Here is a 14,572-nt window from a genome sequence, read left to right on the forward strand (position 1 = left end):
TTAGTTCTCATAGGGACGTGAGATCATCCTAAACAAACACCCTGCCTTCCCGTTAGGAAACACATGATCTCGGAGGAAAATACATATTCAGAGTAAATTTAGAGGCCCTTAAATGACAAGTTGGTGGCAGTCATTTTCAACTCCTTGCTTTTTTTTTTTTTTTTTTTTTTTGCATTTTTTTTCCATTTTTTTAAGCTCAGAGAAGTCTTGGATCCAGCCCTGGAACCCATCCTTTTAAAGCAGACGTTCATGAGTGGCGGAAGACTGCTCATCCACCTCGGAGATTCGGACATCGATTATGACAAGAGTTTCAGGTTTTACATGACATCCAAAATGCCGAATCCTCACTACCTACCTGAGGTGCGTAGGAAGGAGCTGCTAGTCTGGAACTTTCCACCTAGCTGAGCTATATGTGCTGAGTCTCTAAGGCTTGGTGGGCTCCCGCCTTCAGGGATCATCTGAGGACCTCTCCTGCTCTCCCTTTCTCCCTCTGACACCCTCCTTTCCACTCAGAAGACACACGTGCCCCACCGGGACACTTCCCAGAGCAATGACCTATCTCACAGCACTGTTCAAATGTCCATGTCTGTACTCCCAAATAAAAGTGTCGCCTATTGGAGAACTCGGTTGACTGGGTGAACTTAGAGAATCATTGGCTAGAGTCCCTGTAAGTGTCGTTAGACATGGCAGAAGGTACCGCCTTTCTCCTTCTTGCCACTAATTTATTCAAGAGCAGTCTGAATATTCTGAGAGTATACTCATAGTTTCACATAAAATGTTACAACAAAATGAAAGAGATAAAGCTCATTTCATTACAAACAAAGCTTCTTGTTAACAAAGCCATTATGTTATCAGTTATTATGTTACGTATGTATATATATATATAGCCTATATATATATATACATACATATGTACATATATAATATACATACATATATCATAATCACTACATATAACTGAGAGATTTTACTACCTTGATTGGTCCCCACGGATACCCTATTAATTCTTTAATAACTACCAGGAACTAAAGCTGGACAGAGATGAAAGGGTTTGCCCAACAGGAAAGCCCCCCCCCAAGGACACAGCTGGAATTCAAACCCGAGTTCTTGATTCTAAAGTGCTGCTGCTAACCTTTTTCTGGCCTTCGACCTCCATGTAGGAACCTGGGTGGAGGAAAAGGGGGAGGAGATTACCACTCCTACTAGCAGAGAAGATCCTGTTTGAACTTTGAAAGCCATGCTATGCTTGGCATACGTGCCTAGGCATGTGCATAGTCAGACTAGGGATGCCTCTCCCTGGATAACAGGGAATCCTGTTTACATTTAAACACAAACACCTTGTTAGACCAGCCTATACTTAGGCTTTCATGTGCTTCCTGCTTCTCTTCCAGGTGTGCATTAAAGTCACCATCATCAATTTCACCGTAACTAAATCGGGTCTGGAGGATCAGTTGCTAAGGTAACCGGAACAGAGACTATGCATGGGGAGCTGGGTGGTGGTCATGGGTTTCCCAAATGTTTTATTTAGAAGGGTTTTTTGCGGTTTATTTTTTATATTTAATCCTGTGTATGCATGTCTGTCTCTGTACCTGCACTTGAGTGCAAGTACCTTCTTAGGCAAAAGATGGCATCAGATCCCTCGGAGCTGGAGTTACAGGAGGTTATTATAACCTGATGGTGCTGGGAAAGAAAGGAAAACAAATGATAAATCTCAAATATATATATATATATATATATATATATATATATATATATGTATATGTATATATATATATACACACACACACATATATATATATATATACACACACATATATATATATCAGACCTTATCAAATTCACAGATAAACAGAAGGTCTTTTTTGAATGTGAAATCAAACTCTAAACACTATCTGTAGTATTATTTTTAACAATGTATTCATTGAACTTATTCCATGTCTATGTACACATAAACATGTGTCTGAAGGCTTTATCATCACCCTTTATGTGCATCATGTTATATATTTATATCTATTATCATGTACAGTGGTAAGTAAACGATTGGCTGCTGTCCTCTGAACAGCCATCCCAGAGTTACTGTGCTCTCAGATTTCAGATTCAGCTACGTAGCACTCACAGTGCTGGCTTACAGAATACTCGGGGGCAGGGGTTGGGGTGGGGGTAGGGGGATAGTCACACACAGGGCAGGACACAGCAGTGACTTAGGGGACCTGAGAAGTTGTGATCCACGCCTTTCAACTTCGGCTCTAGTGACGTCGTGCGACTTGAAAAGCCTGAGTTGGAGGAACAGAGAATCCAACTAATTGTGAGGATCAACAGCGATAAAAACCAGCTGAAATCTATCGAAGACAAAATCCTGAAACTGCTCTTTACATCTGAAGGGAATATTCTGGATAACGAAGAACTTATTGATACACTCCAGGACTCAAAGGCAAGTGGCATAGTCTTAGTGTTTACAATCAATTCATGACAGTATAGGCCTGTCCCAGCACTCGAGAAGCTGAAGCAGGAGGATTTAAAAAAAAAAAAAAAAAGCATGCTAACCTGGACTATAGCAAATTGCAGAGGAGCATAGGTTATGTAGAGAAACTCAGTCTCAAAACAACAAATGTGTGTGGCTTTAAAAGTCATAGTTTGGGGGCTGGATGACACCCTGATGGCTCTGTGGTTAAGAGCACTAGCCGCTCTTCCAAAGGACCCACATGGTGACTAATAACCATCTGTAACTGCTGTTGCAGAAGAGCCAGCACCCTCTTCTGGCATCTGCCAGCACTGTACACAGGTGGTGCACAGACATACATGCAGGCAAAACACCCGTGTACATAAAATTAAAAAAAAAAAAAATGTAATAAGTCATAGCTTCAGGATCTGAGGGTTCTGTATGGGCTTCGAAGCAAGAGTGGGCCACCTGTAAGTCGCCAAGGACACACATAGACTATTAGGCCTCATCATCAACAAAAGAAGAGCACAGAAACTGTACAACACTGACAGTCTAGTCCATTCAACATTTAAACAAAAGCTGTGTAGAAGGACAAGATACAAGTGGAAAGCTATTGTCACCTCCTCCAGAAAGTCTGCCTAGTGGTTCCAAGTAGAATCAGTCTCCTCCTCCTCCTCCTCCTCCTCCTCCTCCTCCTCCTCCTCCTCCTCCTCCTCCCAAGCCTCTATCACAGCCCCTGTTACTGATTACCTCAGGTCAGAGCTGAAGGGTGCATGTCTTACCCTTCATTAGGGAGGTGAGTCGAGGGCAGTGGGGATCTGAGTAGCCCATCCTCTCTCTTCTCTCAGCATTAGGCATGGCGGTCACACCCCAGTGGTGTCAGTAGAAACCTATGGCTGGCACCGTGAGGTTTCACATTAAGTGTGTGATCCTGGAGCGATTTATCTCATAAGCTTAAAGCATGGTTTCAGAAGTGTGTCCAAGTAGCGCAGCCCATAACATGATTCTCATTGATTCAGACAGACAGAGTGCTTTACCAGAAGGGGGAAAAAAAAAACTGACCCTTGAGCCTTTGACTAGACAAGAGCCCATGTCATGGTCTTTATATTTGGTTGATATTAAAAATTACATACTGGCCTGAGGATGCAGTCCGGTGGTGAGCACCGAGTCTCTGCACTCTGAACACTCAGCCTCTGAGCTCCATCCCAGGCCCTCCTCTTGACTACTGACACCATCCACTGTCCTTCCTCTGAGCTCCATCCCAGGCCCTCCTCTTGACTACTGACACCATCCACTGTCCTTCCCACTTTCCTAATGGCGAGGAGCCAGTGTCAGCTTGGTCAGAAGAAGGTCACTCCATCCAGAGCCCCTTTTACCGCTCCTTTACCTCAGCGCCCCCTTATTACAATCGAGAACTCACTCCATCCGTGTTTCTTTTCTAGACTGGGCTGGATGCATCCCATTCCCCACTGTTTTTCAGAGGCAGATCCCTAAGAACATGTTGTGTATTTATTCAGATCACTTCGGGTGCCATTAAAACCAGGCTGAAGGAAGCAGAGTCCACAGAGCTGATGATCAACATAGCTCGAGAGAGGTACCGCCCGGTGGCCACTCAGGGCTCCGTGATGTACTTCGTCATAGCCAGCCTCTCGGAAATCGACCCCATGTATCAGTATTCACTGAAATATTTTAAACAGGTAACTTACTGTCACGACTTCCCTTTGAACCTTGCTGGATTATTTCATGCCATGAGTGGAGTTTGGAGGTAAAATTCCTCCAGGACCTTGGATTCAGGCAGGCAGAGTTCAAGAGTGACCCTATCTACAGATTACCTAAGGAGTCCCGTGCTCATTGTATGCAGAGCAGTCTGTGGAGGAAGGGCAGGGCTGAGCTTGGCAAGGCTCATTTTCTCTCTGCTCCCTCAACCAACTAGCTAGCTTGCTTGCTTGCTCTCTGGTCTGCCTGCCTTCTGTTATAAGATGCCCTTTAAGGCAACACTTCTCAGCCTGTGGGGACTAAACAGCCCTTTCACAGGAGTCGAGTATCAGATATCCTGCATATTAGACATTACATTGCATTTCATAACAATAGCAAAACTACAGCAATGAAAATAATTTTATGATTGGAGGGTCACCACAACATGAGGAACTATATTAAAGGGTCGCAGCATTAGGAAGGTTGAAACCCACTTTAGGGCTTAGGGAGATGGGGCAATAGTTAAAGTGTTTTCTGCTCAAGAAAGTGCCAGGTGGACAGAGCCAGGGGATCCCCAGAGCGACCCGGCTAGCAACATTAGCTACACAGATGAGCACTGGGTTTGACGGAGAGACCCTGTCTGAAGAAGTAAGACAGAAGAATGAAGATGAGTCCCTACATCAACAACAGGTCTCCTCTTCCATGTTCACACATATGCAAAGCATGCATAAATACCCACATGCATAAACATCACACACAGCACACACACAGCACACACACACACACAAGAATCTCTCTGTACTTTATGCTGGCTGTTTCTGCTCTGCAGTAGGCTTGGTAGTGTGGCACCAGCCTTAGCAGAGCTAGTTCCTGTGTCTTCCCCAAGCCTTGCCCAGAATGTCTTCCCTGACAATTGTGGCTCAGAGGCCTCTCTTTCCGACACTCCTTTTCTCTTTCACTGTACGACTGTGAGACATCCCAGTTTTATCTCAGTCTCTCTTGCCTCATATTCACACCTCTCTCCTCAGGAAGACTTGATGTCTCACCTTCTTTACAGCCATGCTCAGTCTTCACCATGAGCTCGGAATATCTATTCTGAGTCCTGCCGCTTCAGCAAACTCTGGTGGGATCACTGAAGACTTCAGGGAGACAGAACGCTCATTCCATGAGTGCCTCGCTAGCCCAAACTTCTGCTTCCCTGCTCTTCCTGTCATGTCTATGTCGAAAATTTTTAATTTTAGCTAAAAAAAAATTAAGTACTAGGTAAAATATATGGAATCTGCAATCTATCTATGTACAAAAGCTTGGAAGGCTAAGAAAGTTAAAAAAAAAAAAAAGAAAAGAAAAGAAAGAAAAATGTTATAATGCCCCTAGATCCCCACACATGTAGCAGATATGCACCTCAATCTATATGTGGGTTCCCCAACAACTGGAACGGAGGCTAAAGCTGTTCCCTGTCTATGGAATATGCTCCTCTAATAGGGCTGCCCTGTTGAACCTCAGGCGAGAGAGAATGGGCCTAGCCTGCAGAAACTTGATGTGTCATGGGGGATGGGGGTGGGGGGCCACCCTCTCAGAGGAGAAGGGGAGGGAGGACTGGAGAGGGACTAGGTGAAGGGGGACCCAGAAGGAGAGGGCAGCAATTGGGATGTGAAGTGAATACATAATTAAAAAAAAAAAAGAAATACTATTGTGCATAACAAGTTAAGGTTTATAATATGTTAAGAGATTCTTATAGATAGTAAAAAGATTACCATAGAGAGGCAACTTAGCGTATCCATAGTCTCCCAGTTTCCTGTGTCTTTTGTTTTTATAGCTAAGGCAGTTAAACGCTTATTCATTTAAGTAGGAATCCACCAGGCGAGTACAATTTTGTTATTTACAGTTTTCAGGGATTGTCTTAGATAGACTTGACCATCCCGCCTGTCTGCTACTCTGTGCTCTCTAAGTACAGTATCCACCCCTCTCCATTTTCTTCCCCGTCCTTTCCCAGCACTCAGAGCAGAGCTTGTACTTTCTATACAGAGCAATGCCACTTTTCTAATCCTCCATGTTCCTACCTATGATATTGCAACAAAGGCCTTCTCCTCCTCTGTGGCTCACAGTGGAGAACTACAAACACGCCTGACTCCTCGGGACACACTAGGGACACACCAGCAAGAAACTGGTCACACTCCTGCTGCCCAGACTCACTGATTCCTTTGGGCTGATAGCACTCTCTCCAGTATCTACAGCATTGTGATTTCCAGCCACAAGGCCATCTCCTCCAGGAAGGCCTGCTGCACACCTACCTGAGCAAGCTCTACTCCCACGGCTGGGTTACCAACCACTCTAAGCAGTGGATCTAGTATCTCAAGGAAATAAGCACAGGATCCAAAGCGCTTGAGCCAGGCAAAGGTTTACAGCAGCATAGCTGGGCCCAGTCAAGGGAGCAAACACACCCCGGCTGGAGTCCTGCTGGGATTTAATCCCTAGCTCAAAGGAGTCCTATTCTCACTTGGAGCTGTCCAGTTCTCACTCCAACCGCTAATTTAAAGTGTCACCTGTGAGAAGCAGAATGCAATTTGAAGCAGAACATGCAACCTTGAGCACATAGTTTGACTTCACTAAGGGCTAACTCTGGAAGAATTTAAATTTCTTCCAGAAGATTCTTTTCAAGCTTTTTGTTTTTGTTTGTTTTTAAAGGAATTTTATTTTATTCTTTAGTAGAAGAAAAAAAGCAGTATATTTTGTTTATAATCCCTCCCTCTTTTGTAATACTTTTTAAATTTTCTTCAAATTATCATTGTCTGGCTTTCCTGGCTTACAGTATTCATCGGGGATACACGGTAAGATGTGGGAAGTCTTTTACTGCTGTTGCACATAGGACCCTACAGCATCCAACTGTGTTCACAGTCAGTGGCCATCTTGCTACAAGAAAATGGGGTGGGTATCAAGAAGGCACCGCCCCCGAAGCAAAGGTACAGAGAACCCAGGTGGGCCGACCCCAAGTGGCACGCACAGTGTTGATGCTGAGGTCTAGCAAGTTGCTCAGGATAGTCTAGACTTGAGGGAAGATGGTGCCACCCTGATTCCAGATGGGCAGAGGAGCCAGTGATACCAGTGGTTACTCCTCTCACCTGTGGAGGGCATCCTTCTCTAGCCACAGTCTGACCTCCCAGAAGGCCTGCTCAAGCTCTCCGTCCCACTATCCTCTGTGCTGCTGTGCACTTCATGGTTTTTTTGACTGAAGAGACTGTTTGCATCTTATCCATAGCAGTCTAACAAGTCCCACGAAACCAGGAATCCCCGGACAAGGTTATGAACATGAGCTGAATTGGTCTGAATGGCCACTGTCATTCCCACCAGGGCCCCACAGCAGTTGGAATTGCAAGAGAGAAGGCTACCCCATTGGAAACTCACATGTCCTGTGTTGAGAAGACTTCAATGAGAGATGGAAACAAGCGAGAGCCTGTTGTTTAGAGGGCCTGGGTTCTCTTTCTGCAGTGCACTTGCCTAATCCTCCTTTAAGAGTCCTGTGCACTGGGGTTACCCCTCAATTCCTGCAGCACAGATTTGGGCTCTCCCGTCTCAGGTCCCTTCTGGTTGTTGTTGTTGTGTTGTTGTTGTTAGCAGATATAAAGCCAAGCGAGGATTTTTAACTCCGTTAATACCACCTAAATGACTCGGACGATGCCTTTCTTGTCCCTGTTGCTTGGGAAACTCATGCTTTTCAAAGGCTAAAATCTCCTTCCAGAAATAAATGTGTGAGTGCTGGACAGTTCAGCAGTCAAGAGGACTTGCTGTGCTGACATCCACAGGCAGCTCAAAGCTGTCCATAACTCCAGTTCCAAGGATATAGTGCCCACTCCTGGCCTCCACAGGCTCCAGGCATGTTTGCGGTGCCCATAGAACATTCAGGCATGCATAAATTTAAAATGCATACATGTATGAACACGGACAGATGTGGCGCTGGGGAGATGGCTCAGTGGTTAAGAGCACTGGCTGCTCTTCTAGAGGACCCAGGTTCAGCACCCAGAATTTGACACCTTCTTCTGACCTCTGTGGGGAAAGAAAAAGATACACATACATACATAAAAGAAATTAAAGAAAAAAAAAATAAAGGAATGTGAGGATGCTCTAAAAACACCTGAGATGAGGCAAAGAGAGAGAGGGGGAGAGGAAGAGGGAGAGGGACAGAGGAGAGGGAGGGGGAGGAAGAGTGAAGGGTCAAATCCTGGAAGGTTTATGCTTTGAAAGAAAATCAGGATTCCAAAATATATTTGCAGACAACAGCCCAAGAGAGGACAGTGTCCACTGCCTTAGTTACTTCTCTGTCGCTGTGACCAAACACCATGACCAAGGCATCTTACAAAAGAGAACATTTAAGGGTGCTTTGCGGTTTCCGAGCAAGTGTCCATGACCATTGTGGCAGCAGGCAGTCAGACACAGTCCTGGAGGAGTGGCTGAGAACTTACATCAGGTCCACAAGCACAAGGCAGAGAAAGAACTGCCTGGGAAGGGGAGAACTTTTGAAATACCCACGCCTCCTAATCCTTCCCATTAACCAGACGTAACTTCATTTCACACTAAAATCCTTTAGGGTGCTCTACAATTTAATGTTTTATTTTTGGCACCAAAGACACTACATTTCTCTGAGCTCTCACCCGTTGGTGCAACTTCCAAGGCTTTTAAAGAAAGCTCACTGTCTGGGGCACAAGGCTCAGTGGTGAGAGTATTTATCCTAGCATGTGTGAGACCTGAAGTTCAGTACCCCCCACCAACAAAAAAAGTCCTGTCTCCCATTACTGCTAGGCACGGGGGAGTGAGAGAGGCTTCACTCGGGAGAGGCTGAGACAGAAGAGTTTTGAGCTTAAGGACAGCTTGTACTACCTAGTAAGTTCGAGGCAAGCCTGGACTGTGTTAGCCTGAGCCTGTCTCAGGAAGTCCAGGACTGAAGAGAGCTTGGAAGTAGAGCTCTTGCCCACACGCCAAGGTTCTATCGCCAGCACTGAAAGAACACTAACTCAAAGTGGCCTCCTCTTGCCTTGTGAGGGCATCAAAATAACCATGTTAGTAATTCACCAACCCAAATGACAAGGGGCTATCACAGTTGTCTACAATAGCGCTGTTCTTGCCCTAAGCCCTGCTAACCAGGGAGCACATGGACCTGGCTCAGATGTCACCAGAAATGCATAGGGCCATCTCCAACCTCCCATCCCTCGTACTGAAGCACCACCATCTCCACTGCCTTCCCAGTAGAATGGGACATCTTTGAGCATGGGGTCTACTTTCACAACCTCCAGACAGGAAGTAGGATGGGAGGCTCCTTTAAAGTCAGCTTCCTGGGCTGACAGGATGACTGACAGGATGACTGACAGGATGACTGACAGGATGACTGACCAGGTAGAGAGTTTACGGTGTGAGTTGTTGATGTGAAGGAAGCTGCTGCCGAATTCCGTGTTATGAGCATCATTAAGAGTCTATCTTTGGTCCATTTCTTTAAAGTGAGGTGGGGTTGGTGCCAAAGACGAATCTCACACACTGCGTTGAGATCTAGATTTGTTTTTCTCCAGTGTTTGCCTGTCACATGGCTCAGTGAATGTCAAAATGGGAAAGAGGGGAGGAACTGGAGTTTTTGCTTCACAGCAAGCTAGTCAAAACCTTCCTTCCTCAGTTGTTCAACACAACAATCGAAACGTCTGAGAAGAGTGATAACCTACATGAACGCCTGAGTATCCTCCTGCAGCAGACCCTCCTCACTGCCTACACCAATGTGTCCCGGGGACTCTTCGAGCAGCACAAACTCATCTACAGCTTCATGCTCTGTGTTGACATCATGCGAGAGCAAGAGCAGCTAACGGAGGCGGAGTGGAATTTCTTCCTCCGAGGTTCTGCAGGGATGGAGAAGGTACCTGGGACGCACCAAAGGGGGTGGGGGATGCCCTCCCACCTATTAACCTGTGTGTTACTTCTCTTACTGTTGTGACCAGAGAGTGACCAATACTTGACAGGAAGCAATTTGAGGAAGTGTTCACTAGAACTCAAGAGAGGGCACACAAGTCTATCACTAGGGAGGGGGTGGTTGTAGCAGGAAGCATGTGGTCACTTTGTATCCATAGTCAGGAAGCAGAGCAAGGACTAGAAGTAGGGCAGGCTAAAAGGTTGAAAGCAACATGTGGCTATAAGTGATAACATCTGTGTGTGTTTGAATGTTCTCCTGGATCAGTTAGGAGTCAGTTAAGTAAACATCAGGACCCACCCACCCCCAGTGACCCATTTCCTCCAGCAAGACTCTACCTTCCACTTGGGAGTCAGAGGCAGGTGGATTTCTGAGTTCGAGGCCAGCCTGGTCTACAGAGTGAGTTCCAGGACAGCCAGGGCTACACAGAGAAACCCTGTCTCGAAAAACCAAACCAAACAAAACAAAACAAGACTCTACCTCCTAAAGCCTCCACAAACCCACTTGCCCAAAGTACCAACCACTTGAGACCATCTGTTCAAACAGGAGTACCAGTGAGGATCATTTCATATGCAATCCACAACAGTAGGGCAGCCACCTGATAGTCGGGAGGCCAGGTTACAGCTCAACTGTAACCAGCAGGCTGTAGAATTTGGTTGATAGCTCGCCTGCTGTGTAGCGTTGTCCTCGCTGTAGAAAAGAGTTATCAGGCATAGCCATTGAGCCAGAATTTAATTACCTGTGAAACTAAGAGCTGGTTCCGTAGTTCAAAGTGCTTGCCCCTACTCCAGAGAACCAGATTGAGTTCACAGTACTCACATTTGATAGCTGTCACTGCCTGCCATTCCAACTCCAAAGGATCCAATGTCCTCTTCTGGCCCCCATGGGTACCTGCACACAGTGCACATACACACACAAACACACAATTTAAAAGATGCAAAGAAAGGCAACTATCTTACAAATGTGAAGAGTTTTCTCGGATAGGGGCTCGGAGAAACTAAAGAACTTTCCAGAACACATTAACGCATGGGAGAGACCAATCCAAACATGTCTAAGCCTCCATAGTCCATGTCTATTCCATTGCTTACTGCTGTTCCTCATGAGTAACATATTTAAAAGAAGTTTAAAATCCATCAAATTCAAAGCTTTAAAAATATCCAGAAATCAAAATTAATTAATTAATTAACTAATTGACTAGTTAACTAATCAATTAAAGGTCAGGCTTAGTGGTACACACTTTTAATCCCAGAATATGGAGGTATGTGCAGAGGTAGGTGGATCTCTAAGTTCAAGGCCAACCTGGCCTACATAGCAACTTCCAGGAAAACCAGAGCGATATTGTATGACCCTCTCAAAAATGAGCAAGCAAAACCCACACAGGAATCCTACTTAGACATTTCTCAGAAGATTTTAAAATTAAACTTTTCCTTCTCTCATAAAAGAATTAAGATGAAAGGTGAGTGGTTTTTTTTTGTTTTGTTTTTGTTTTTTATGTTTGGAGCAACAAAATGGCTCATGGATTTAAGGCACTTACTGCCAAACCTGATGACCTGAGTTCAATCCTCAAGACCCACATGACAGAAGGGAACAAATGAGTCACACAAACTTACCTCTGACTGCCACATGTGCATCAGGGCTCGTGCGCACCCACACGGGTCCACGCATGCATGCACACACAATAGATAGATAGATAGATAGATAGATAGATAGATAGATAGATAGATAGATAAATGCAACTTAAATTTTTTAAATGTGTGGAGATATATTTTATACTGTCACCTATTAGGCTGAACTCCAGTCATTTCCAATTTTATCTTGTTTCAAATGGGCTTTGCTGCCTTATCGGGTACATTAGATTTTCTGGAATGATATAAAAAATTAATTTGCACATATTTAACATCTGTGGAAAAATGTACACGAACCAAAGGTAGTTTGATGCTTCCTAGGACAGGAGGGAAGGGGTGTGAGCAGAAATAGAAGAGGGTCCACACATGCCTCACTTCCTAGCACCTGGCTTTGCTGGGCTCTGCGGCCGTGGTTTTTACAGATTAAAGGTTAATGATAACTTTGCGTCCAGGCCATCTCTGGGTCACTATCCAGCAGCCCGTGATTGCCTCATGACTCTGGGTTACACATTGGTCATTCCCTTAGTGTTTTTACATCTGTGCTCAGAGGTAAGCAATGCTGCTACTGTAATGGTTTGGGGTGCTACCAAAGAGCACAGCCAATGGAACGGTGGCCTTACATTATAATAGCAAATAATTAAAAAGAAACTGCCACTGGAGAGACAGCTCCATTGTCAAGGGCACTGGCTACTCTTGCTGAGGATCCAGGTTCTGTTCCCAGCACACACACAGCAGCTCACAACCACCTATAACTCCAGTTCCAGAGGAGCCAATGCCTTCTTCTGACCTCCTTGGATATCACATATGCACATGGGGTACGTACATACAGGCAGGCAAACACTCATACACATAAAATAAAATATTTTTAAAAGAAAGAAATTAAGCCAACTAATGACCCTGCATTGACCTCTAGATGTTCAAATGAGAGGAAGCATCATGAAGTTCTCATTTGGAATGTAACGCCAAAAGCAATGAAGGTTGATGAAGCCGGGCCTTCTGTACCAAGGAAAGAGCAGAGCCCTGAGAACAAAGCAGGAGCTCCTGAAGAAAACTGTTTGTGTGGTTACTGGGGGCACGGTTTCTTTGTTTAGTTGGGTCTGGGATCTTGATGGGATTTTGTTTCGTTCTGTTTTTGAAGCACGGTGTCTTAGTTAGGGTTTTACTGCTGTTGTAAACTGCCCAATTGTGTGTAACTGCAACAATTTCCCCTATTCCCCCCCACACACTCCTTTCCTATATAAACCCCTAACTTTTGAGCCCTAGGGTCGACTTCTCTGTCTCCTGCATGAGATACATATCAGTCCAGAGCTCCGTCATTAAACTGCCTCGTGTATTGGCATCAAGACGGTCTCGGTCTCTCGTGATTCCTTGCGTGCGTGCCGCCTAGGGACTTGAGTTAGGGTCTTTCAATACAAAATAAATAAATTTTTCAAAAAAATTATTTTTAAAAATTGAAAAATGTGAATGGCAGTAAAACTCTTCCACTGTGCTAAGTACAGCTATAGAGCCTGCCGAGACGTGAGTCTAGGGAAAGACTGGCCAGTTAACAGTACTTGCTGCTCTTGCAGGAGACCTGAGTTTGGTTCTCAGCACACACATTAGTGGCTCACAACTGCCTAGAACTCTGGCTCCAGAGGATCCAACACCCTCTAATGGCTTCTGCATGTACCCACATGCATGACTACATACAAACACACATAAATAAAGATTAAAAACAAGCCTCTTTAGAGAACATATCTGTATTGTCATACACAGTCCCTAAACATCTCAAGGCCACTGTAAAGATCTACAGCTCAGGAGAGAAAAAGATTTCACTCCAGTGAACAGTGTTCACGGACACGCAAGAGCTCTCACCAAGATGTATGAGGTGAATGTTGTCTCCGTGCTTTCTGGAACGGTATCTCCTGGACAGCCCAGTGGAGCAAAGGGTAATCGATTTTTCTAGCCTCACCACTTAGGGAGCACATATAGGTGCCATAGAATGTCATTCTTCTAGACATCTGGGCAAAAGAAATTGAAAGCCTCTGCAAAGGTCTCAGCATCTAGACACCGTTATGAGTATCCGTGATTTGAAAGAGGGGGGGGGGGGGTTGGGGCTGGCGAGAGAGCTCAGCAGGAAAGAGCACCAACTGCTCTTCCAAAGGTACTGAGTTCAAATCCCAGCAACCACATGGTGGCTCACAACCACCCATAATGGGACCTGACGCCCTCTTCTGGTGTGTCTGAGGTCAGCTACAGTATACTTATGTATAATAATAAATAAGTCTTTTTTTAAAAAAAGAGGGGGTTAACAGAAAGGTAGAATAAGTTGGTTTCGACCCTCATAGATGACTTTGGGAAGATCCAGACTTCTGTACAGGAAGGAAGTACAGATGCAGTTTTTAAAATCCAGAGAACTGGAGCTAGAATGCCCGGGGAGTGGAGAGAGTGACTGACTTGCTGCCATCTCATGATGAAACCTGAATTGCTTCCTAGAGCCCAAAGGGTGTGAGCTTTCGAGGTGGAAACTACTTCCAGTGGAGACACTTTGAAGACTGCGGAAGGGGATTAAAATGTTATCTAAGTAACTGGAGAGCTGTCTCGATGGATAATAGCATTTGCTGCTCTTATAAAACCTCTGAATGTCCCTGTACACATGTCACACACACACACACACACACACACACACAGAGGGGAGGCACTAATAACAAAATTAATCTTTTTAAATAAAATAAACTATCACACAACTTACTTGAATGAGAAAGATTTGAGGGAACTGATTCCAATTTTAAAAGATGTTCTGCTGCGGGTGAGATGCCGTGAGCAGCGCTTCAAGCTGCAGAGAAATCTGTTGTCAAAGAAAGAGCCAAGATTTGCATGCAACTGTCGCTC

General features: G+C 44.9%; 1 protein-coding gene across 1 annotated transcript in view; it reads left to right on the forward strand.

Annotated features, from left to right (window-relative positions):
- The window catches only part of Dnah6 (dynein axonemal heavy chain 6), a 202,163-nt gene that overhangs the window by 146,550 nt on the left and 41,041 nt on the right, over nucleotides 1–14,572 (forward strand). The window contains exons 57-61 of the mRNA XM_021164519.2: nucleotides 196–360; nucleotides 1,392–1,459; nucleotides 2,251–2,431; nucleotides 3,958–4,137; nucleotides 9,792–10,025. Of these exons, the coding sequence (XP_021020178.1) occupies nucleotides 196–360; nucleotides 1,392–1,459; nucleotides 2,251–2,431; nucleotides 3,958–4,137; nucleotides 9,792–10,025 (828 nt within the window). The remainder of the gene's footprint in view (nucleotides 1–195; nucleotides 361–1,391; nucleotides 1,460–2,250; nucleotides 2,432–3,957; nucleotides 4,138–9,791; nucleotides 10,026–14,572) is intronic.

This window comes from Mus caroli, unplaced genomic scaffold (genome assembly GCF_978045245.1).
Source record: "Mus caroli unplaced genomic scaffold, Mus_caroli_1 scaffold_7, whole genome shotgun sequence".
NCBI classification, from domain to species: Eukaryota; Metazoa; Chordata; class Mammalia; order Rodentia; family Muridae; genus Mus; species Mus caroli.